Source organism: Balaenoptera musculus, chromosome 14 (genome assembly GCF_009873245.2).
Source record: "Balaenoptera musculus isolate JJ_BM4_2016_0621 chromosome 14, mBalMus1.pri.v3, whole genome shotgun sequence".
NCBI classification, from domain to species: Eukaryota; Metazoa; Chordata; class Mammalia; order Artiodactyla; family Balaenopteridae; genus Balaenoptera; species Balaenoptera musculus.
The window spans coordinates 16,873,127-16,898,013 of record NC_045798.1 but is presented as its reverse complement, the minus strand read 5'-3'; the positions used below and the strand labels follow the sequence as shown (position 1 = coordinate 16,898,013).

General features: G+C 51.3%; 1 protein-coding gene across 1 annotated transcript in view; it reads left to right on the top strand.

Annotated features, from left to right (window-relative positions):
* GCN1 (GCN1 activator of EIF2AK4) overlaps positions 1 to 24,887 on the top strand; it is a 56,655-nt gene that overhangs the window by 12,056 nt on the left and 19,712 nt on the right. Inside the window, 32 exon segments of the mRNA XM_036874868.1 lie at positions 544 to 642; positions 733 to 867; positions 1,472 to 1,540; positions 1,670 to 1,778; positions 2,371 to 2,445; positions 2,698 to 2,826; positions 3,337 to 3,387; positions 3,670 to 3,768; positions 3,990 to 4,163; positions 5,668 to 5,820; positions 7,090 to 7,182; positions 9,223 to 9,298; positions 9,450 to 9,609; positions 10,419 to 10,608; positions 10,700 to 10,824; positions 11,610 to 11,788; positions 12,403 to 12,496; positions 13,675 to 13,788; positions 13,888 to 14,086; positions 15,286 to 15,441; positions 16,257 to 16,438; positions 17,689 to 17,769; positions 18,105 to 18,248; positions 19,180 to 19,307; positions 19,477 to 19,666; positions 19,858 to 19,928; positions 20,588 to 20,753; positions 21,103 to 21,297; positions 22,378 to 22,624; positions 23,042 to 23,163; positions 23,475 to 23,589; positions 24,702 to 24,881. Coding sequence (XP_036730763.1) covers positions 544 to 642; positions 733 to 867; positions 1,472 to 1,540; positions 1,670 to 1,778; positions 2,371 to 2,445; positions 2,698 to 2,826; positions 3,337 to 3,387; positions 3,670 to 3,768; positions 3,990 to 4,163; positions 5,668 to 5,820; positions 7,090 to 7,182; positions 9,223 to 9,298; positions 9,450 to 9,609; positions 10,419 to 10,608; positions 10,700 to 10,824; positions 11,610 to 11,788; positions 12,403 to 12,496; positions 13,675 to 13,788; positions 13,888 to 14,086; positions 15,286 to 15,441; positions 16,257 to 16,438; positions 17,689 to 17,769; positions 18,105 to 18,248; positions 19,180 to 19,307; positions 19,477 to 19,666; positions 19,858 to 19,928; positions 20,588 to 20,753; positions 21,103 to 21,297; positions 22,378 to 22,624; positions 23,042 to 23,163; positions 23,475 to 23,589; positions 24,702 to 24,881 — 4,300 coding nt within the window.

Here is a 24,887-nt window from a genome sequence, read left to right as displayed (position 1 = left end):
CAGGATCAGCATATCAGTGTTCACTTCTGTATCCACAGTGCCTAGCATAGTGCCTGCCACTTCATCAGCGTTCATTGCTTGTAGAATTAATGAAGGAATAGTCAAGGCAGATGAAGAAATATATGAAACAGAGTGCTTATCCTTTTCCCACATGGCACTTAACCTTGCTGGAATTATGTATTCATTTGTGTGTTTATTTGTTTAGTATCTTTTTCTCCCTCTAGACTATGAGGTGCATGAAAGCAAGGACCATGTCTGTCTTATTCTCCAGGTGTTTTCATTGTCTGACTCATAGTAGGTGCTCAACAAATACTTATTAAAGAAGTGCTTGAGTGAACAGATGTAATTCCAGGACAGGGTTAAGTGGGGGGGGGGGGGCCAGGGGGTGGAGGGAAGAGGATCTGGCTGGAATTGAGTGGGAGAGGCCTGGCGGAGATGACCTCAGGTTCTGGCGGGCCTGACGAAGGTCTTGGGCAGGCTATGAGGGCCATGGGACCTCCGCTCCCATTTCACGTCCGGACCTGAGCCTCCCTGTCCCTGCAGGTAGAGGTGCAGTGTCTGCTCCTGCTGGAGGTGCTGGGCGGCTCCCACAAGCACGCCGTGGATGGTGCTGTGAAGAAGCTCACCAAGCTGTGGAAAGAGGTGACAGGAGGCAGCAGGGTGGCGGGCATTTCTTCTTCCGCACCACCTCCACTGCTGTCTGATACACCTGCTTTACCCGTTCCTCTTCAGAACCCGGGGCTGGTGGAACAGTACTTGTCAGCCATTCTCAGCCTAGAACCCAACCAGAACTATGCAGCCATGCTGGGGCTGCTGGTGCAGTTCTGCACGAGCCACAAGGAGATGGACGTGGTCAGTCGGCACAAGGCAAGTGGACTCTCTGGAGGAAAGGAGGGGGAGCTTGTTTTGCCCTGGTGGCCCCAGCTGCTGGCCTTATCTGAAGTTTGTTGGTTTTCTCACCTGAGACCCCGGCCTTTCATGGTGATATAAGAACTTCAAGGAGTTGGAAAGTTTCCCCTCCAGTTGTGGCTTGGGATGGATCCTGCTATAGTTAATGGGATGATGATTTACCTGTTCATGCAGTCATTTATTCACCCACCACTGAGCATCTGCCTTGTGCCAAGCTCTGTGCCAGGTGTTGGGGATGCAGCAGTGCGTGAGGGAGCTGTGATCCCTTCCCCGGGCGGGACTGAATCTGAGGCGGCTGCCGTTAGACAGATCATCATCTCACTATCTCTGTGAGACACGCTGCAAAGGAAAAGCACAAGAGGCTGTGATACTCTGTGGTTGGGACTTGCTCCCAGGAGCCATGGAAAGCTGTGGAAGGCTTTTAGATGGGGAATGACATGATCACTGGGATCTTCGTGCTTGACACCGTGACATTTGGGGCACCGATTGGTATTTTTTAGAAGCACTCCCACAAGAGGGATCTCAGAACGTCAGGGTCTAACCAAGTCTCTGTATTCCCTAGAGTGCCCTGCTGGATTTTTATATGAAGAACATCTTGATGAGCAAAGTAAAGCCTCAGAAGTATCTGTTGGTGAGTGTGAGGTGGCCCTTACTCACCTGGGCAAGCTAAATCCCATTTTAAATTCTGTGATTCAGAACCATCCTTTATTCTTGGTCTGTTCCCACGAAGGCTGGGTGCCTGACTCCTTTCTCTTTGTAGGATAACTGTGCCCCTCTGCTCCGATACATGTCCCACTCGGAGTTTAAGGATCTGATATTGCCCACCATACAGAAGTCCTTACTGAGGAGTCCAGAGAATGTTCTTGAAAGTAGGTTCCTGCCAAACAGGATGGTGGGAGGGAGGTGAAGTTGCCTGATAAGCCGGGTCCCCACTACTTGGCAGCAGGAAGTGCTCGGGGCGGGGGGAGATGTATTCACTGTTTACCTCATTGGGCCCTTGGGAGAGAGATCAGGGACCCTTTTGAGAGTATGTTGAAAGTAATGGGCCCTCTTGCTGGAAGAATGCACAAAAGTATATGCACTTAAAATACTGCATACATTTTTGGAGGTCTAAGAACCTTCCGGAAACCAGGTTAAGAACCTCTGCTCTAGACAGTTTAACCTTGGTGTGGAGGTGGCACTTGAAACCATAGGATATGAGAGTTGAGTCTCTGTCTCTTTTTATCTTGGTAAGAGGTGTGGGTGGAATGTCAGAGGGGCAGTTTTTTGCTGATTGGGATGGGGCAGTATACAGCTTTACAGCAGAGCTGTGGGACAAAGGTGTGACCACCATGTGACCATACAGAGATGAAGAGTGTCCTATGTGTCTACACAGCAGGCCTGAGCATTGGCTGGGGAGTCAGGCAGAAACGGGCATTTCCCCTGGAGGCCAACATGGTGCGTGCTTTCTGTCCCCCTCAGCTATCTCCAGTCTGTTGGCATCAGTGACTCTCGATCTCAGCCATTATGCCCTGGACATCGTGAAAGGACTGGCTGGTGAGTGTCCCAACCCCTCTCCAGCCCCTGGAACGGCACCTTGGGTTTTGGTTGTACTTGTCCCTATTGTACAAAAAGGGGTAGGAGACAGCTCAGTTTAGAAATAAACTACAGTTGCATAGTTTCTTTCCTGAGATCCTTTATAATGAGAACACAGAGCCAGGATTGAAGAGTTGGGAGCAGGGAAGACAAAGATGAGAGCCTGGCTACCCAGCTCTCGGCAGCTTCTGAGCTGCGGCTCTCCGTGTCCAGGTCAGCTGAAGTCCAACAGCCCCCGCCTGATGGATGAAGCCGTGCTGGCGCTGCAGAACCTGGTCCGCCAGTGCAGTGACTCCTCGGCGATGGAAGCCCTGGCCAGGCACCTGTTTGCTATCCTCGGAGGTGGGCAAGTCCTTCCCGGGCATGCCGATGGCCAAGGTGTGGCCTCTGGCATTCCTTGGGCACCGGGACCTGATGGGGGCTTGGTGCTCTGAGTTTGCTCATGTCAAGAATGAACAGAAGCATGTGCAGATCAATGTGGATGGGGGTGATCTCAGTTTTTAAGCATAGGCATTATCGTGTGCATAGGGGGAAAAATAGAGGGAAATACACCAAAATGTTAATAATATTTTAGGTAGTGGGAACATGGGTGATTTTTAGATGTTGCTTTTATATTTTTTTCTGTTTGTCACATTTTCTGCAAGAACATATTATTTATTTCTTTAGTTAGAAAAAAAAAAAAAAGCCAGTACATGTGATGTACATGTAGCATGTTAAGCCCAGCTACACGATAGAAAGGCTGCTTCTGGAATCAGAAACTGTATCTTGATGTCACACACATGACTACCTTATTCACCCCCTCGGGAAATGTGGCAGATACGAATTTTGAATCTTTGCTATCTCTCCTCTCAGGCTCGGAAGGAAAACTAACTATTGTAGCCCAGAAGATGAGCGTCCTCTCAGGTACAGAATTTCTCCACGGGTAGTAGGAAGTGTAGTTGTAGATGAGGTGTAACGTAACTGTTAGGTAAGGTGAGTCCGTTGGATCTTGACACCTCTGACAGTTTTGGACATCCCAGTCTGGCTTCCGTGAAAGGCAGGACGTCTGACGGGGGATCGAGTGGGGGTTCAGTCATGGCCAGAGGAGAGGCATGGCTGCTGGGGAGGTGGGCAGCGACAGGAAGACTGGTGTGTCGGCATTTTTGTGCTGACGAGGGGCTGAGCAGGGAATCCCCTGCCTTCCAGGGATCGGGAGTGTCAGTCATCACGTGGTGGCCGGGCCTTCCAGTCAAGTCCTGAGTGGGACCGTGGCTGAGCTGTTCATCCCCTTCCTCCAGCAAGAAGGTAATTGTGCACCATGGTGAGGGTGCAGCCTGGACCCATCCTTGACCCCCGGTTTTCACAGTTGGAGCCTGCCATGAACCCCTTCTGAAGGCCCTGCTTCCTATCCCTGAAGCATCACTGCTTCCTCTCCCTTTACTCCTACTTGCTTTCGCATGCAACTGGCAGTGATGTGACGTGGGTCTAAGACATAGGGCTGACTGGACTTCCGCTTCTTGCCCTAGTTCACGAAGGCACCTTGGTGCACGCCACCTCTGTCCTGGCTCTCTGGTGTAACCGGTTCACCACAGAAGTGCCCAAGAAGCTCACTGAATGGTTCAAGAAAGCCTTCAGCCTTAAAACCTCCACCTCTGCAGTGAGGCACGCCTATCTGCAGTGCATGTTGGTCTGCTTCCGAGGTGAGATGCTTCCCTCACAGAGGTGATCGAGGTGATCTTCAGGGCGTCATCACCGTTCCAGGCTTTCCCTTTCGGTCCAGCTTTTTTTGCATCATTTCCTCCTGAGCCACTGGGAGCATCTAGCTTAGTCATCCATAAAGCCTAGAATCAGAGCCCAGTCTTCACAACAGATTCTGGCTTCTCCTCCTTATCAGACCTTCAGAATACAAAGCTTTATTCAGAGAGGACCCACAACCAGAACCTGTCACTCCGTTTTCTGAAATCATGGAGAAATGATTCTGATAAGACTGATTTATAAGGTGTAAATTATATAATCTTTACACTGACCTATTAGAAACAACCACTGCCCTCGCTTCAGTGCTAACAAACCTGTCATTTGGGCATGAGCATCTACCTCCTTCCCAAGCACAGCGAGGGGAAACTTCAAATCTGTAAGAGCTTGATCCCCAAGGTAAAAATCTCTAATATTGATGTCCACCTCTGAGATGGGCTCGTATTTCAGTTAAAGTTTAAACTTATGATGACTGGGTTTAAAAAAGTGTTTAGGAGACTCCAGAGCTGCCCCTAGAGAGGTGACCCCCCTCTGTACAGTGTCTGTACTTGTGTATCAGTTTGCAGTTTTGCTGCACTGATCGAACTTGATTTTAGATTGAGTTCTAAATAGCCAAGTCTTGGTTTAACCTAGTCTCTTTAGCTTGAGCTAGTTCTGCTTGATACTTCAAAAACAAACATAAACCTTTAAAATACACATTTCTTGGATTCAAATCCATGGCATCATCCAAATGAAATACTTGTTTCACTGTGAAATACTCTACATACCAATTTAGTAATTAAGAAAACATGGGTTGGGACTTCCCTGGTGGTTCAGTGGTTAAGATGCCATGCTCCCAATGCAGGGGGCCCGGATTCGATCCCTGGTCGGGGAACTAAGATCCCACATACTGCAACTAAGCCCATGCACCGCAACGAAGACCCAGTGCAGCCTAAATAAATACATACATACATACATACGTACATACACACATACATACATGGGTTTAGCTATAGTTTTAGTAGGTTTCTACTTTTTTTTTTTTTTTTTTTTGAACAGAGTTTAGTTCATAGCTCAGCAGATTGATTGGTTCTGGTTTTGGGATTTGGGTCCGGAGGTTGTCTGGTGTGGGAGAAGAGCCCCAGAGAGAAATTAGTCAACTTGAGGTTTGCCCTGGCTCTCCCTCAACCAGCTGTGTGGCCTTGGGCAACTCACTTCACCTCTCTTGGTCTGTTTCCTTATCCATCAAGTGAATACCTGGACTATTGGATTAGTAAGGCCCCTTCTAGCTCTAGCTTTATGGTTGTAGAGTTTGATTTAAGCCCTAGATTCTAATTCCACTTATTTGAGATATTTGAAAGGTAACTGAAGGGTGTTAGCCAGTTCAGACATGGGCGAATAACTCCTTTCTCAAGTAGTCTTGCCATCCTTGTGATTGGGGTGTTCTGTAAGGTGCTGGTCCTATCTCCACAGGTGACACACTGTTGCAGGCCCTGGACTTGTTGCCCTTGCTCATCCAGACAGTGGAGAAGGCAGCCTCCCAAAGCACTCAGGTTCCCGTCGTCACCGAGGGGGTCGCTGCTGCCTTGCTGCTCTCAAAGCTTTCGATGGCTGACTCACAGGCTGGTAAGAGTCCAGAGATGTCCAGGATGCTAGCAGACAAGGGCCTCTTGCAGAGTCCTTGGGAGGAGTGCCTTGATATTTAGGATTTTACAGGATTAGCTTGGCCGCTTACCACACTGGGCAGCTGTAGGGCCACTTGTCAACTGCAGGGATGGATTTTATCTACAAGCCCCTGTCCCGGAGCATTGGAGCACCAGGGCAAAGGAGGACAGTGACAGAGTCCCCTGGCTGCACTCCCGCTGCACAGTGCAACGCTGAGGCTCGTCCCTGCAGATGATAAGTGGGACTTTGTTTTTAATTGGTTATACATTTATAGGGTATAACATTAAAAGCTTCCCCTTAGCCATCCTGTCTTCCAGCCACTAAGTTTCCCTCCTTGGATAGTATTAACCAGTTTCGTGTCTAGAGATGGTCAATGTGTAATTGCCGAAACATGCTGGGTAACATACTATACATGCCATATTGTGTACTGAACACATCTTGGAAAAGATTCCAAAATCAATACAACGAAAAGAGCTTTCCTTTTTTTGTGGCTACATGGTATTCTGTGCTTGTTTAGTCTACATCCTACTCTGCATGGGGACATAGCTGAACTTATTCCTGTGGTTAGAAATGGATTTCAGCTCTTTTCATATAATTGTGTGCCATCTGACTATATGCCAAGGCACTGGGCTACTTCTGTGGCGGGGAGGCAGAACATGACCCTGTTTCAGCAAATTTTAAGCTGCTTTACTCTACCGGGAGAGAGGATATGCAAAAGTTATCTGTTGTTTAAGGCAAAATGTGGCATAAGAGCAGTTTTGAAGGAGGGATTTCTTTTAGTTGAGGGGTTGGGTGTCAGGAAAAGCTTCATGAAGGAGGGAGCATTCGAACTAGGGCCCTGAGGGCTAGAAGGGTTTTCACTAGCTGGCCCAGTGTGAGTTCAAACGAGGGAAGGGCGGGGAAAGCACCACATGTGGACCTCAAGTAGTTCAGCCTGGCACCTGGAACAGGTGGGAATTCCAGGTGGGAAGCAGCTCACCTGGGGTCCTGTGGGCAGCAGAGAACCACCAAAGCTTTTCATATAGGCAATGCCACCAGAAGAACCGGTTAGTTCTCGGAACCGGAGGACAGTGAGCCTGGGAGTGACCCGCCCCCGCCGAGGGAGAACTCCTGCCTGCTGCAACAGCGGAGAGTCTGTCAGCAAAGCCAGCCCCCGCAGCTTCAGCATGGCGGGGACTAGCCCTGGCATGTGGGGAGCTGTGTGGTAGAGTGACCTTTTGTTTCTTGCAGAGGCCAAACTGAGCAGTTTCTGGCAGCTGATTTTGGATGAGAAGAAGCAGGTTTTCACTTCTGACAAATTCCTGCTCATGGCTTCAGAGGATGGTGAGTCACTACCCCCTTAGTTGAAGTCGAGTTTGGGGCTGAGTCTCTCTGGTGGGTCTTCAGAGAGGATCCTTCCCTGGCAGCCTGTTGTTTTGACCAGACAGCTCAGCAAAAACCTGGAGCAGAGTGATCTGGCAAACAGCTCAGCTTTTGTGGGAATGAATGTACTCCTGTGGGATGTGGAAGGCTAGGGAAATGGGAGGGAAGTGGGAGATTTGTGGAGACAGCACTAATAGTTGTGGAGCTGTGATATTAGGTGTAATTACAGCTGACTGGGTAATTGGTGCTGTCATAGAGGTTTTCGTGTACTGAGAGGCAGCTGAGAAGCTCTGGTGAAGTGTGGCTGGTTCCACCCGCACCAGGAGATGGAAGAACTGCTGGTTTCTATCTTGGCAGAGAAGGAACAGTTGATCTTTAAACGTATGTTTAAAATGCTGGGTTGCTTTAGAAGTATCTGCCGCTAATGGGTGATTGGAAAAGCCTTTTGACTGACAAATCACAATATTCTCTTAATGAGCTACAACTGTTAGTCACTTCTGATGTTTAAAAAATGTTTAGCTAATTTTTGATTAGGAGATATATTCACATAATAAAAAAAAAAAGACCCAAGAGAGCCTACACTGAAAGTTATACCCTTGCTTTGATCTCTAGCCACCCATTGTCCCTGGCCATGGAGAACCAATTTTATCAGCTTCTTGTGTATCTTTGATATTTTATATTTATACCAATAAATAACCTTATGTATCAGTTCTCTGCCTTTTTTACACAAGTGTTAATATGCCTACTATATGCATTGTGCTGTCTAGATTTGGAAATCATTTCACGGAAGTATATAATGAGCGCTCTCATTCTTTTTTTTAGAACTGCATAGTAATTTTAAAAAAATTATTTTATTGAAGTATAGTTGGACTTACAATGTGTTAATTTCTACTGTACAGCAAAGTGATTCAGTTATACGTATATATACATTCTTTTTCATATTCTGTTATCGTTTATCACAGGATATTGAATATATTTTTGCTTGTTCCAAAATACACGTGTGCCTATGGAGAACAGTATGGAGGTTCCTTAAAAAACTAAAAATAGAACTACCACATGACCCAGCAATCCCACTACTGGGCATATACCCTGAGAAAACATAATTCAAAAAGAGTCATGTACCACAATGTTCATTGCAGCTCTATTTACAATAGCCAGGACATGGAAGCAACCTAAGTGTCCATCGACAGATGAATGGATAAAGAAGATGTGGCACATATATACAATGGAATGTTACTCAGCCATAAACAGAAACGAAATTGAGTTATTTGTAGTGAGGTAGATGGACCTAGAGTCTGTCATACGGAGTGAAGTAAGTCAGAAAGAGAAAAACAAATACCGTATGCTAACACATATATGGAATCTAAAAAAAAAAAAAAAAAATGGTTCTGAAGAACCTAGGGGCAGGACAGGAATAAAGGCGCAGATGTAGAGAATGGACTTGAGGACATGGGGAGGGAGAAGGGTAAGCTGGGACGAAGTGAGAGAGTGGCATGGACTTATATACACTACCAAATGTAAAATAGATAGCTAGTGGGAAGCAGCCGCATAGCACAGGGAGATCATCTCGGTGCTTTGTGATCCCCTAGAGGGGTGGGATAGGGAGGGTGGGAGGAGACGCAAGAGGGAGGAGATACGGGGATATATGTATGTGTACAGCTGATTCACTTTGTTATAAAGCAGAAACTAACACACGATTGTAAAGCAATTATACTCAAAGATGTTTTAAAAAAAAAACAGAATACACATGTGTAGTCAGCAAAAAAGAAAATTCAGTAGATACATGTATATGTATAACTGAATCACTTTGCTGTACACCTGAAACTAACACAACATTGTTAATCAGCTATACTCCAATATAAAATAAAAACTTAAAAAAAAAATTCTAGTGAACTGTAATTTTACCTTTACATTTTGGTGTTCATTTTCCAGTTCTTCCCAGTTCTTTCTGGATGTGTTCTCTATTTTAAAAACACTTGTGCTGTTTCTGTCCCCCCCCAGCCCTCTGTACCGTGCTGCATCTGACAGAGAGACTGTTCCTTGACCATCCGCACAGACTCACAGGCAACAAAGTTCAGTACGTGGGGCTTGTTTACCTTTCCCCTTGGACCAAGTGACACAAACCCTGACAGGAGCCTGAGACGTGGCGGTGTGTGAGGGGTGGGAGGCTGGCTGCGGAGAGCCCTATGCCTGGCTTTCCCCCAGGACGCCCTGTCCCTCTGCTGCAGGCAGTACCACCGGGCTCTGGTGGCGGTGCTCCTAAGCCGCACCTGGCACGTGCGCAGGCAGGCTCAGCAGACGGTTCGGAAGCTGCTGTCTGCTCTCGGGGGCTTCAAGCTGGCCTGCGGACTCCTGGAGGAGCTGAAGACTGTCCTCAGTTCTCACAAGGTCAGGGCATCTGGGCTGCAGAACTGGGGCTCACAGACCCCCTTAGCTGACCCTGCTTATGCTGTGGGATTTTAACTAGACTGCTCCTGGGCTGTTCTCACTCACTCAGACTCTGTGTGATGCCAGAATCTTCTGCCCTGCCCTGGAGTTTGGGTAACACCTTGTTTCATATAATTCCTTTTCCTTTTCAGATGCTTTTCTTTCTTCCCATGTTTTATGACATGTAGCTCAACCTTTTTATTCTTGAGTAATGGAAAAACACTTCATTTTTAAAGCACTTTATAATTTTTAAAGTGTTTTCTACCCATTGTCCCTTTCAGTTTTTCACAATGCCTTTAAAAGGCTGACAGGCTTACTACACTTATTTTATATGAGTTGTCCAGGGTTCCGGTAGCTGAAATGACTTGCTCAGGGTTCCCCAGCTAGGGGGTGGCAGAACTGGGAGTTGACCCGCAAGACCCGGCTCCTAATTTCAGTGCTCTTTGTTCCCTGTTTCACTGCTTCCCTCCTTCCCTAAGCCTGCTTGAGGGATGTGGGCCGGTGACAGACTTGCAGTCTCAGGGTAGGTCCCCTGGACCAGTGTCTGTTGCCTTCTTTCCCCCTGTGGGCTGTTTTAGGTGCTTCCTTCCAGGCCCATCTCATAGCCTGTGGGTCCCAGTGCAGGGCACTGGGTGTCAGTATCCACACCAGCAGGGAGCCCAGAGAACAACATGAATGAGAGGCAGCTGCCTCCCTGGCATCTTCACCTCCTGTGTGCCAGGCCTGCACGGGGCTCTGAGCAGTGGGGCTCATGTGTTGTCTCCCCACAGGTGCTGCCCTTAGAGGCTCTGGTGACCGATGCCGGGGAGGTGACCGAGGCGGGCAAGGCCTACGTGCCTCCGCGGGTCCTGCAGGAGGCTCTGTGCATCATCTCTGGGGTGCCAGGGCTGGAAGGTGATGTCACCAACACGGAACAGCTGGCCCAGGAGATGCTGATCATCTCCCACCACCCGTCCTTAGGTGCGTGCCTGGGGCGGGTATTGGAGGGGCGGGGACTACGTTGTAGGAGCAGGCCGGGCAGAAGGCCTCAAAGAGCTCCCCTTCCCTTCAGTGGCTGTGCAGTCTGGCCTGTGGCCAGCACTTCTTGCCAGGATGAAGATCGATCCGGAAGCCTTCATTACCAGGCACCTGGATCAGATCATTCCCAGGATCACCACACAGAGCCCCCTGAACCAGGTAATTGGCGTGTGAGCTGGTTTTGGTCTCAGGTCAGAGTCCAGACAGGGAAGATTCAGAGAAACAGGGAAGGTGTGATGAAAAGTGGGTTGAACCCTTGGGTTTCATGTGGCAGAAAATGCAAACTAGTTTGAGCACAAGAGGGAACTTGCTTGTTCCCTCATCTAACTGGTAAGACCCAGGATGTGACTGGACAGGGACTCAGGTGTCTTCAGGACCTTGTAGGTGGTGTGTCTCCTGCTCTCTGTCCATCTCTCTGTCCATCTCTCTGTCTCATCCATCTGTGTACCATTTCTGCTTTCCACGGTATGGGCTCCATTCTCAGTCTCCCCTTTTTAGTAGCAGGATAGCTATTCCAGGCTTACTTCTTGTCCTCCATCAGCTCCAGTGGGAAAAGCTTGCGTTTTCCAGTCATTTCAGCTGGCATGGGGTCTTACTGCCCTGGTTGACCTGACTTGGGTCTTGTGCTTATCCTGGGGCCCATCCTTCTGGTCTGGGTCACATGCCCACCTCTGGAGAGGGTGGGGTCAGCTCCACCTGAACCATAGAGATTGAGATTGGGAGAGGAATGTGCCCCCCAAATCAGGGTGCTAGTACCAGGTAGGTACAGCTCGCTGAGAAGGCAGGCACACACTATAGTTGTCCACTCCAGTAGGCAGTGCTCAGAAAGAGCAGGCAGTGGCAAGAAGAAGGGGAGCCAATTGCCTGGGGCATTTAGGCCCGGCAGGACCCCTCTCCAGTGCCAGCTGTGGCACACACTGACCGTGTCTATGTTTGTCTGGCAGTCTTCCATGAATGCCATGGGCTCCCTCTCCATCCTGTCCCCAGACCGGGTCCTCCCTCAGCTCATCAGCACCATCACCGCTTCCGTGCAGAACCCAGCGCTGTGCCAGGTGACACGGGAGGAGTTTGCTATTATGCAGACCCCTGCCGGGGAGCTGTACGACAAATCCATCATCCAGAGGTGAGCCCCCACTCATCGGCTCAATAGCCCCAAGTCTTAGTTTTCTTTTTTTTCTCTTTCCTTTTTTTTTTTTTTCAATTAATTAATTTATTTGGCTGCGTCGGGTCTTAGTTGCAGCATGCGGGATCTTTAATGGCGGCACGCGGGATCGTTCCCTGCGGCACGCGGCCTCTTGGTTGCCGCGCACGGGCTTCTCTCTAGTTGTGGCACGTGGGCTCTAGAGCACGCGGGCTCAGTAGTTGTGGTGCGTGGGCTCAGTTGCCCCGTGGCATGTGAGATCTTAGTTCCCCAACCAGGGATTGAATTTGCGTCCCCTGCATTGGAAGGTGGATTCTTAACCACTGGACCACCAGAGAAGTGCCTGTCAGATGGAGACTATGTGTCCTTTGTCGGGTCTTGTGAGGAGTAAATGAAACAATCTGTCTGTTCATTGGAGGAGTGCTTGCTGTGTTCTAGGCACAGTACTTAGGCCCGGGATACAAGAGCATGTAGAGTATCCAGCACTTTCCTGGTGCATATGACTTAAAAGCTAGCTGGGGTTTTATGGCTGGTGGGAGGCTGAAGGGCCTGGTGGCTGTTTTGAACCTGGCTGATCACCTGCTCTGGTGTTTCAGTGCCCAGCAGGACAGCATAAAAAAGGCCAACATGAAGCGAGAGAACAAAGCTTACTCCTTCAAGGAGCAGATCATCGAGCTGGAGCTGAAGGAGGTGGGTACGTGGAGGCCTCACACGTGGGGTGGCCTCAGGCTGGTCCCTTGGGTCATCCTGACCCATGGCACACTCCTCCGACCTCCCCACTGATCCTGAGTCCTCCTGCCACACTCTTTATCTGCCCTTTCTCGGGTAGCTTTCTCTACCCCCAACTCAAGGAAAACAAATTTTTCTCTCTGCTGGCAGTAGTTCATGTATTTCCTCTGCTAAGTGGTGTTGCTTGATTCCATGCCTGTCCCCCCAGCTCCTGGAAGGCCGGGACCTATCTGTCCTCCTGATACTAGGCACAGGGCCTGGCACAGTGTAGCCGCTGGGCGTGGTTCATCGCTGTATTTGGCAGTGACAGAACTAGTTCTGACAGGAGCAAAGCACACAGGGCTCTTTCCTGTCTCAGAGCCTTTGTTTGCTCCTCCCTCGGTTTTTTGTTTTTTTGTTTTTGTTTTTTTTCCTCCCTCAGTCTTTACAAGGCTGGGTTCTTGTCTTCCACATCTCTGCCCACATATCCCCTTCGCAGAGAGGTGACCCCTCTGCCCACCCTATCCAGAGTAGACACCGCGCCTCTTCTCATTTGCTATGCATCATATTTATTCCTTTCATAACATTTGTCATGATCTGAAGTCACCTTGTTTATGTATCTGTTTCCCTGTTCGTTGTCTACCTGCACCCACTAGATCGTCAGCTCTGTGAGGATAAAGACTTGGTCTTGTTCTCACGGTCTCCTCAGCATCTAGAACAGTGCCTGGCACCATGTAGGTGCTAAGTAAAGACTTATCAAATGAATGAGTGCTCTCGGTCTTTGCAAGGCTTTAGCTTATACTGGAAGAGAGTGTCTGTAGGGCGGGCTGGCAGGAGGGGAGGCTGAAGCTGCATGGCTACCAAAATACCCTTTTCAGCACCTGGAGGGACTTTTCATTTCTCTAACGTATAAAGGCCCTTCTTGTGTTTGTTAGTAGAGAATCCAGCAAGAAATCGCCTCTCTACTGCTCTCTCTGTTCTGTAGGAACCAGGTGGCTGTGGACTTGTGGGAGTAGGGGAGGCCACATGGCAGGTTGGGGGGCCAGGTCACAGACGTAGAGCTGTCCTGGTGCTGACTGGGGAGCTGAGCGTGCCCCGCTTGCTGGGAGGGAGGGAGTTCCCTTCCCTGGAGATGGATTTGCTTTGCTTGTTCCCTTCAGGAGATAAAGAAGAAGAAAGGCATAAAAGAGGAGGTGCAGCTGACCAGCAAACAGAAGGAGATGCTGCAGGCCCAGCTGGACAAGGAGGCACAGGTCCGGAGGCGGCTGCAGGAGGTAAGCAGGTGCTGCCCCCACACGCCTGCGCCACGAGAGTGCTGGGCCGCCTGGGGCAGGGCCCCGCTCACTGGCCTTCTGGGGTGACTCTGCTTACAGCTGGACAATGAGCTGGAGGCGGCGCTAGGACTGCTGGACACCATCCTGGCCAAGAACCCGTCCGGCCTGACCCAGTACATCCCTGTCCTGGTCGACTCTTTCCTGCCCTTGTTGAAATCTCCCCTCGCTGCTCCCAGGATCAAGAACCCTTTCCTGTCCTTGGCTGCCTGTGTCATGACCCCTAGGCTCAAGGCTTTGGGTTAGTCCTCTTTGGCTGGCTGTGGGCATGACCCTGGGGCAGGATTGGGGTGGACAGAGATGCCCCCGAGTGCTCGTGGGGAGGCATGCAGTGACCTAGGCTACTGACTTGTTTTCCTATGGATGCAGCCTCGGGCATCTCAAGCTGCGTATCCTTGGGAGCACACAGTGCCGCCTCCTCTCTCCCGTTTTATGTCTTCTGAGTCTTCATTCTGAGGGCCAAGTTTTAGATGCTAGTTGATGATCTTTCTGTAGCGGTTTTTTTTTTTTTTTTTTAATTTATCTTATTTATTTATTTATTTTTGGCTGCGTTGGGTCTTCGTTGCTGCGCGCAGGCTTTCTCTAGTTGTGGCGAGTGGGGGCTACTCTTCTTCGCGGTGCACGGGCTTCTCATTGTGGTGTCTTCTCTTGTTGCAGAGCAAGGGCTCTAGACACGCGGGCTTCAGTAGTTGTGGCGCACGGGCTTAGTTGCTCTGCGGCATGTGGGATCTTCCTGGACCAGGGCTCGAACCCGTGTCCCCTGCATTGGCAGGAGGATTCTTAACCGCTGTGCCACCAGGGAAGCCCTGTAGCAGTTTTAAATTCAGTGGCAGTGGGATGGTTTGGTGCCACGTGGCCTGTATGTGTAGCCCAGAGCTCCTGAGCGGCCACGTGTGGATGACCAGAGGTCTCTGTGGCCTTTAGCTTTCTGTTGGCTGTGGAGAAACAAAGACCAGGTGGGGTGGCTGGGAATTGTGGAGGCCTCGCTTTATGGGTTGTTTAACGACCTTGAGGGTGAACATACCTTGAGCCTGAGGGGTATGTTCCCTTTAGGGTGAGGCTGGAGTCAGGCGGTACACATAGAACCTGCCGGAAGTATTACCTGGGTGGCTGCGCTGTTGCATGGAAGGTGGGAGGACCACATGGATAGAGCTGAATAACTCCCAACTGAATAACCCTTGGGTGGCTCATGCCTCCTCTCAGCGCACTTTTAATTCCTTAGTGTCAGAAGGGTATCTCCTTGCCGGACTGCCTACCCTTTGGCACTGTCATGGAGATGAAATGAGAAATTAGGTTGAGGATACTTAGGCAGAGCAGAATTGATTACTATTAAGTCAGAGGAACATGGCATCTCTGCCCTGGATCCCTGGTTTGCACCTGGGCCAGATTCTGTGTCTTTGCGAGGGTCATCCCCTGCTGGGTCCCTTCTCTTGGACACAGGAACTTTGGTGAGCCACGTGACTCTGCGCCTGCTGAAGCCAGAATGTGCCCTGGATAAGTCATGGTGCCAGGAGGAGCTGTCGGTGGCCGTGAAGAGGGCGGTGACCCTGCTGCACAGTCACGCCATCACCAGCAGGGCAGGCAAGGGAGAACCAGGTAAGGGACAGGACGGACAGAGGGCACGAGGCGGTATGAACCGTGCAGGGATTGCATGAGCTACGGCGTCCCGTCCCCCGGGGCTTCCTGAGGCTGTAGCCTCCAGTGAGTCTCTTCCCTCCCTGGCCTTGATTTCCTCATCTGAAAAAGGGGGGATGGACGATTTTTTGAGCCTGGTCCCTGGTATTCTGAGTCACTGTGACCCCCATTGAGGGTTTAGTTCTTGCCATTGGAAGCTACTTGTCTGTCTGTCTGTCTGTCTGTTTATTTATTTATTTATTTATTTATTCATTCATTCATTCATTCATTCATTCATTTATGGCTGTGTTGGGTCTTCGTTTCTGTGCGAGGGCTTTCTCTAGTTGCGGCAAGTGGGGGCCACTCTTCATCGTGGTGCGTGGGCCTCTCACTGTCGTGGCCTCTCTTGTTGCAGAGCACAGGCTCCAGACGCGCAGGCTCAGTAGTTGTGCCTCACGGGCCTAGTTGCTCCGCGGCATGTGGGATCCTCCCAGACCAGGGCTCAAACCCATGTCCCCTGCATTGGCAGACAGACTCTCAACCACTGCACCACCAGGGAAGCCCCTACTTGTCTGTTTTAACTCTCACATTGTGGAACTAGGCAGTGTCTGGGGTAGGGGCAAGACTGCCTTTAGAACTGGGCTACTGTCTGTCATCCCTCTTGTCATGCCACGTACTTCAGGGCGTCAGGGCCTCCAGCCTTCCCCCCACCCACTTGCCCTGAGGATGGACACTGAGGCAGCCGTGCTCAGGGTCCTGCCCGACCTACAGGATCCATCTGCTTCTTGCTCTCACAGACGCCGCGCCCCTGTCCGCGCCAGCCTTCTCCTTAGTCTTCCCATTTCTGAAGATGGTGCTGACCGAGATGCCCCACCACAGCAAGGAGGAGGAGGAGCGCATGGCCCAGATTCTTCAGATCCTCACCGTCCACGCCCAGCTGAGGGCCTCACCCAGCAGCCCACCAGGGCGTGTGGACGAGGTTGGCCCGGGGAGCTCGGCTCCCCCTCGGCTTGAGGGGGTTGGGGAGGCAGGGGCTTCCGACGCTTCCCGACCCATGAACAATTCTGGGGGGGAGGTCATGCCGCATATACATATACCTATAACAGCAACCATTGGTGAGGAGGGCCCAAATGTTCTCTATTCAGTGCGGTTGTCAAGACCTCACAGAAGCTTATGGGTCTCTTGTGTCTGATAGTTTCTGACCCAAAGAAGTTGAAGGATTTTGTATTAATTTATTGTTCTGTTTCTAACTCAGAAGATAGTGATGATCACTCTCTCCCTTTGACTTGCTTATGATTGTGAGACTGGAGCTCATTCATTGAGGAGTTTTCTTTTTAATAGATTGTGTTCTAAAAATTTGCCAAAGTAATGCATGAGTAAAATTCCAACAGTACAGAAGCAAAAGGGAAATGCCACTCCCTAGAGGTAACTATTGCTAACAGTTTGGCCTCTACCCTTGTGGACCTTTTTTTTTTAAGCACATTCAAAACTCATACCCACAAACACAGCAAAGCAAAAATGGATTGTACTGCTTCTTTCATGGGACTATATTCTCTGGGTCTCCTCCGGTGTCCGGATCCATATGATCCACGTCACATGGATCTAATTTTACAGGCTGCATGGGGTTCTGTGCTGTGGGTGCACCATGGTTTAGTTAACTTTTTACTTGATTGATATTTTAAGGTTGTTTCTAACGTTTCCATATTTTGAACATCGCTGTGGTGTGTCCCCTTGTACATTTATGTCCCTTGCGCACTGTGTGAACATTTCTATAGGACAGATTCTTGGGCATGGAATTGTTAGGTTATGTGACATATTCTGAGCAATACCCTCACTAAACGTTTTCTTTTCTCCAATCCTAATACAACCTCACGTAGTGTTAATCTTGCCAACGATGGGTGAAAGAATGGTGTAATGTTTTATTTCGCATTTTTTTACTTTACTTGTAAAGTTCAGTATCTCTTCATATGTTTATGGGCCACCTGTATTTCATATTCTGTGAATTTCAACCAAGGTTAAGAGTTTATTTTTAGTCCCTGAAGATCCTGGTTGACTGGGGTTGGCTCCTGTGCATTGAGTTGTAAACCTGACAGGGTTTCTACAGTGGAGTCAGCAGTATGACCCAGAATGTTCCCCTGTGGGTGAGAGGGTGCTGCTTCATGTGCCACCGGACTTGGTTACAGACCTTCCCTGGAGCTTCACCCTGACTTACCTTCTGTTCTCTCTTAGAATGGCCCAGAGTTGCTGCCTCGTGTGGCCATGCTGCGCCTTCTGACTTGGGTGATCGGCACAGGCTCTCCCCAGCTGCAGGTGATCTGGTTCCCAGTTGGCTTTTGCTGTGGCTCAGTTCATGACCCCAACCTCAGGTCCTAGTTCTTCTCTCAGCCCTCAGTTCTGGCCTTGGGCAGAAGGGCTGCTTTTGAGAGCCAGCCTGACTGTTCTCAGCTAGTGAGGGGTTTTGCTTGGGTCCTGCCACTGGCCTTGGCCTGGCACTGGGGTCTCAGCCCTAGTAGGGCTGTGGGGTGGGCGTTCTCAGTTCAGATTCCTCCCTGGGCCCCTCAGCCCATCACCTGGCTCCCCTGCCTGGCCCCATAGTAGGAAAAAAATTTGTGGAACTGAGCCCAGCGGGTGGATGTCTTCCTCAGGTTCTGGCTTCAGATGCCCTGACCACCCTGTGTGCCAGCAGCAGTGGCAAGGATGGCTGTGCCTTTGCAGAGCAGGAGGAGGTGGACGTGCTGCTCTGCGCCTTGCTGTCCCCCTGTGCTAGTGTGCGGGACACTGCGCTCCGGGTGCGTGCCCACTCCCTCTTGGGGCTACCGTGGCGTCCCTTGTCCCTCAGTGTCCCTGTTCGAGCTGCCCTGATGGGAGATGCCGCACATAGGCACCAGTGTGTCCTGGAGGCAAAGAGAAGAGGCCACGGAGTGTGGTTCGGGGTCATTCTAGGAATTGGAACAGCTAAACAGTTGTCATGTATCACTGCCTATTTTTTTCTTCACCGCGGAAGGCTTCACCTAATTTCTAAAATGGAATGTGGATCTTGGTACTTTTATAGACAGATATAACTCACAGGATTGGTTCATTTCTTCAGCCTACTACCTTATACTTTTTCTTGGTGCTTTGGGACCCAAAACTAAAGGATCCCCTTGGAGTATGAGACATTGATTCCTAAATGCCAGACTGCAGGCTCCTGCTATTGCTCTGTGACAGAGGTTTCACTGGTCCTTGGTAAAAATGTGAAAAACAATGGCAATGTGGCAAATATTTCTTAAAACAAAGGGAATGTCCTTTTTCTAAGGTTTTGTCTGACTTGTGTGTTTAGAGTTAAACTTTTAAATTCTATGTTAGAAAAGATTCTACCGCTACATGCTATCATTTCATGAAAGAAAAGCTCTTTGAAGAGCAGCTAATGAGCTGAACTGACTCATGGCGCTCCCTAACCAGCGCTGTCCAGTGGAGCGTTCTGCAGGGCTGGCAATGTACATCTGTGCTGTCCAGTGTGGTAGCCACCGGCCAGCGTATGGCTGTTGAGCACTTGAAATGTGGCTGGTGCAGCTGAAAAAGTTAGAGTTCATTTTAAATGATTTCACTGTGGAGACCCACGTGCGGCTGGTGGCTGCATCTTGGATGGTTCAGCCCTAGAGGGAGGTAGGGTGGTGGCGGGCAGGTCAGAGGCTCTTCCAGAGGTCATGCCTCACACGGTGTGATCCCACCCCCTCTCAGGGGCTGTTGGAACTCCACATGGTATTGCCAGCGCCTGACACTGATGAGAAGAATGGCCTGAACCTTCTGCGGAGGCTCTGGGTGGTCAAGTTTGACAAGGAGGAGGAGATCCGGAAGCTGGCTGAGAGGTGAGAGCCGTCGGAAGGCTGGTTTTCCTGCTCTGTTTTCTTTCCCCTCGTGAAATAACTGGAGCCAGCGTGCTCAGCCTACAGAGGGAAAGAGGGTCGGGTGGTCGGGTTTGGCAGGGCCTGCGCTGCAGGTCCTTGTCTGACCAGCTCCGCCTTTGGTCTGCTATAGGCTCTGGTCAACCATGGGCCTAGATCTGCAGCCAGACCTCTGCTCCTTGCTCATCGACGACGTCATCTATCACGAGGCAGCTGTGAGGCAGGCCGGGGCCGAAGCCCTGTCCCAAGCAGTGGCGCGTTACCCGCGGCAGGCGGCGGAGGTTATGGGCAGGCTTATGGAGATTTACCAGGAGAAGCTCTATGTGAGTCGCTGTGCACCGCGACGCGGTCTGGGTGTGTGAGGGTGGGTTGGACCCTGTTCAGCCTCCCACCTGCTCCAAACAGGAGCCACACTGTGGCTCAGGGTGGCTTGTGCCTAATCTCTTGTCTCACCTGGGTTGCTGGCTTTACTGGAGAGAGCACTGCAGTGCATTGATCAACCTGTCTGTTGCAGCGGCCGCCCCCGGTGCTGGATGCTTTGGGACGCGTTATCTCAGAATCTCCTCCAGATCAGTGGGAAGCCAGGTATAACAGCTGCTTCAGCCTTGTACCACTCAGTGCTTTCTGAGGTGTGGCAGGTTGGCTGGGCTGGGTGCTGTGAAGAGGCAACATGGGATAAGGGACCAGCAGAGGGAAACAGCAAGACCTCCCTCTGAGTCAGAGACCTGAGTTGAAGTTCTGGCTCCTCCTGGCTAGCTAGACGACATGTTTCTCCTTTCCTCCGGGGGACTCTGTTTCTGTAGAGGTCCCTGGGCACCTCCTTACTGCTGTAGCTGAAAGAATAATAGTACTTAGCCTTTGTAGAATACGTCCACTTCTGAATGCCTTCACATCTGGTTCCTTCACCTCCCTTTCCTCCTGCCCTGGAGGGAGACGGGTAGGCGATGCACTCACACCTAGGGGAACAGAGGCAGAGCTGGTCCCCTCCCCAAGGTCACCCTGTAGGAGGTAAGCCCTGGGCAGATAGGAGGACTCTGTTTTACAAGTGGGCCGTTCCCAAACCAGTGGGCACAGCCGTGGGTAAGCACAGGGCATTGGGCTCCGTGTTGTGCTCTGCCCCTGAAGCAGTGTTTGCTGTTGGCAGCCTCACTCTCCTAGTGACATACTGGGATAGGTGCCACCAGCAGGGGAGGAGGCCTCTGGCTTGCCCTTGCCCCCCTGACACGCTCTTCCTTCTTTCCTAGGTGTGGCCTGGCTTTGGCTCTGAACAAGCTCTCCCAGTGTTTGGACAGTTCTCAGGTGAAGCCACTCTTTCAATTTTTTGTCCCTGATGCCCTCAACGACCGAAACCCAGACGTCCGGAAGTGCATGTTAGATGCAGCCCTTGCGACGCTCAACACACATGGGAAGGTAAAAGATTTCAGCTAGCTGAGGAGGTGGGGAGAAGGCTGGGCCAAGGTGGGCTGAGCAGTGGTGCCGCAGGGATGCTGAGTGCTCGAAATCCAGGCAGGGCACTAGCCCCCGTGGAAAATTCCATTTGTATTTCTTTTGAGTCATAAAGACCCCCCAAAAGGGTGTTAAATTCTTGTAAGTCTGCTGCAATTCTGCCAGAAACTGGGAAACCCGCTGGCACTGCTGGCTAGCTTGTTAGGATGCCTGTCCCAGAGCCAGCCTTGGGCTTGGTCCTCGGGCAGAGACCGTCATCCCCAGGCACAGCCTGTGGGCTGACGTGAGGCTCCTGGAGCTCTTGGCTTTCCAGGAGAACGTCAACTCGCTGCTGCCGGTGTTTGAGGAGTTTCTGAAGAACGCACCCAATGATGCCAGCTATGACGCTGTGCGGCAGAGCGTGGTGGTCCTGATGGGCTCTCTAGCCAAGCACCTGGAAAAGAGCGACCCCAAAGTGAAGCCTATTGTCGCCAAGCTCATCGCCGCTCTCTCCACCCCCTCCCAACAGGTACCTGCCCCCTGGCCTGGGGCCCCAACTGGGTGGGCAGTGGGATGCTAGGGACAGAGTCTGGTATCAGGGTCCAGAAGGCCCAGTTCTCTGCGAGGAGTCATCTCGTCTCGGGACAGCCTGGTTTATAGTCAGGAATACGCACCTCTGGAGGGGGAGTTAGTTTGTTACTTTGTTCTAGTAGACCTCTTAGATGTTTTCATTTTTTCTACTCATTTTCTAAGAGTCAGTTTTTGCATTTAGAGTAAACCTGTCCCTGGGTATACAGAGGTTTTAAAAAAAAAAAAAAAAATTGTTCTTGATGTGTTAGCCTTTTCCTGATCCTCTCCCTGTGTGTGTTATATGTTTTGGGGGCCTTGTAATGCAGCCTCCAAGCCACAGTGCAAAGGATTTTTTTTTGTTCTCTTATTTGAAAAACACATTTACATGTATTTTCTGTGACTTGCATTTCGGACAACCCAGAGTGTCCTCCTCAAAGGCACAGTTGAAAACCACAGGTTTACTGAATTGTGGTCAAATAGGCTGTCAGAGTACCTGGCCTCCCAAGCTTCCTGCCCAGGCCCCTGGCTGCAGACTGCCTCGCTGCCCTGGTCGGGCTTCATGAGCTGTGGCTGGAAGACGACTGACAGCATCTTTTGGGACTGCTTGATTTGGACCTGGCCCTGTAAGGCCCAGCCCCATTTCCCCGTGACTACAAATTTGAAAACTGAGAGATTTGGGCTGTTTTTAAGGAGGCACAGTAGCATGCCTCTCTCTGGATCTTTCTCTGTGAGTGCGTTTAATCTTCCTGAGGTTTTACCCCACCTGCCCAGGCCTAGGTTCTCTCTTCAGACCAGAAATAGCACCGTAATGGCTGATGCTCTCCTGGCTAACAGATGTAGCGCGCACCCTGACGGAATGTGGGTCAGGCATGAGCTTGTACCACCATCTGCCTTTCCGATGCCCTGTGTGGTCTGACCTGCGGTGGCTGAGATGGGGCTGGGGGACGTTTGGGGCTGAGGTGCTGCGGAGGACTGCATCGGCTGCCAGGGCCTGGCTGTGGTTGAGCTGCAGCACTGACGCGGCGGGCCCCTCCCCCAGGTCCAGGAATCCGTGGCCAGCTGCTTGCCGCCCCTCGTCCCCGCCATCAAGGAAGACGCTGGAGGGATGATCCAGAGGCTGATGCAGCAGCTGCTGGAGTCAGACAAGTACGCTGAGCGCAAAGGGGCTGCTTACGGGCTGGCGGGCCTGGTAAAGGGCCTGGGCATCCTGTCGCTGAAGCAGCAGGAGATGATGGCTGCGCTGACCGATGCCATCCAGGACAAGAAGAACTTCCGCCGCCGAGAGGGTGAGTGTCTCCAAGCTCGGTGCCGCCCAGCGTGGGAGGTCAGTCCCCATGGCTGCCAGAGGAGGGAATCCGGCTTTTCCTCCCCTGCTGAAGGCCGGCGTTTGTGTGTGTGCTGCAGGGGGGCAGCTGTCTGTGAGCCATTCCATCCCATCCTTGCTGATGCGGCCCGGACTTCCTTTTTTCTAACTCAGCAACACCCTCAGCTGAGAGAGACTTGCCTTTCTAGCTGTCAGTGCTTCCTGTTCTCAGCTCCTTTATGCTCAGGGGAGGCAGAGGGGCTGCTCCCTCACGGGGCGGCCACTTTAGTCCCACAGCTGCCCTGAGTGTTTTCCAGAGGGTGAGGAGGTGGTGGGGAGCTTGTCCTGTAGCTGCCCCGAGAGGACATCCTGTTCCCAGCTGTCCTGCCTTCTCCCCCAGGAGCCCTCTTTGCCTTCGAGATGCTCTGCACCATGCTGGGAAAGCTCTTCGAGCCGTACGTGGTTCATGTGCTGCCCCATCTGCTGCTGTGCTTCGGGGATGGGAACCAGTACGTGCGTGAGGTAAGTCCTGAGGCTGCACTTGGGAATGGCTGGCAGTGGTTCGAGGCCCCTGCTGCTGGCAAGCCCTCTGCCCGCATCTTGGACACTGGTTACTGGTACGGACTCCTCTGGTTCCCAGTGAAGTACTGAAGCCCTAGGAGGTGAGAAACCATGTTTCTCCTGCTCAGCAGTCTCTGCGGGCCTGGGCACAGGGTCTGACGCAGTAGACCTCCCAGTGAGCATTGGTCACCAGGAGAACCCTCGGTCCAGCATCAGACCTTGACCCTTGCGTAGCCGAGGAGGCCCCTGAACATCTTTTCTCCTCCCTTGAGGCTGCAGATGACTGTGCCAAGGCTGTGATGAGCAACCTGAGTGCTCACGGGGTGAAGCTGGTGCTCCCCTCCTTATTGGCTGCTCTGGAGGAGGAATCCTGGAGGACCAAAGCCGGTAAGGCCGCTCCCTCTGTGTCTCTGTCTCAACTTCCTGTTCTGAAAACTGCCCTCACAGGGGTCCAGAGCCACAGCTCTTGTGCCGTGTGTGCTCCCCAGCCCAGGGATGAGGCCAAGACTCTGGTTAGGCAGCTCATTGCTTTATTAGTTTGTGTGCTTTCTTGCAAAGAACAGGCCTCCCACAGGAGCCACAGACCTAAGTCAGGAAATCCCAGAGCTTTAAGGCTAGTCTGTGGCTAGGTCTGTGATTTTAAAGCCTTTCCCCCAACCATTAAACCGCCTTTTTTTTTTTTTAAAGAATCAATTTTTATTTTATTTTTGGTGGCTGTGTTGGGTCTTTGTTGCTGCACGCAGGCTTTCTCTAGTTGGGGCGAACAGGGGCTACTCTTCGTTGTGGTGCGTGGGCTTCTCATGTGGTGGCTTCTCTTGTTGTGGAGCACCGGCTCTAGGTGCGCGGGCTTCAGTAGTTGTGGCATGCGGGCTCAGTAGTTGTGGCTCGCGGGCTCTAGAGCTCAGGTTTAGTAGTTGTGGTGCACGGGGTGGGCTTAGTTGCTCCGCGGCATGTGGGACCTTCCCGGACCAGGGGTTGAACCCATGTCCCCTGCATTGGCAGGCAGATTCTTAACCACTGCGCCACCAGGGAAGTCCCAAAACCCCTTTTTAAAAAATGTTATCTTATTTGGAATCCTAATTTGTAAAACAGAGTTGCTCAGGTTTGGGGAGGGTCAGTGTCGGGGCTTCCTCCTCAGTCCTTCAGGCTTCCCCCTACATCTTGAAAAATCACAATCTTAATCAGTCTCCTCATTTGTAGATGAGGAGACTGAGGCCACAGAAATTCAGTGAATTGACCTTGGATCACTGTCAGCTCTAAGCCAGGTCTGGCCACTCTCCCCAACACTGCCCAGCCTCTCGCCCAGGCTCCCAGGCTCAGCAGGCCTCAGGAGCATTTTGCTCGCTTGGCTGGAGCCAGGCCCTGTGCCCTCTTCCCGGGACTGCTGGAGCAGTCTGCAGAGGAGCAGGCCGTGTGTCCCTTGCCCGGGCAGCCAGCCCAGGCGACTTGCCAACCTGTGCTCAGTGATTTCATGCTGGGCGTGTGTCTGCCGTCTGCAGGGTCGGTGGAATTGCTTGGGGCGATGGCGTACTGTGCTCCTAAGCAGCTGTCGTCCTGCCTACCCAACATCGTGCCCAAGCTCACGGAGGTGCTCACCGACTCCCACGTCAAAGTGCAGAAGGCCGGACAGCAGGCGCTCAGGCAAATTGGCTCCGTCATCAGGAACCCGGAGATCCTGGGTACGC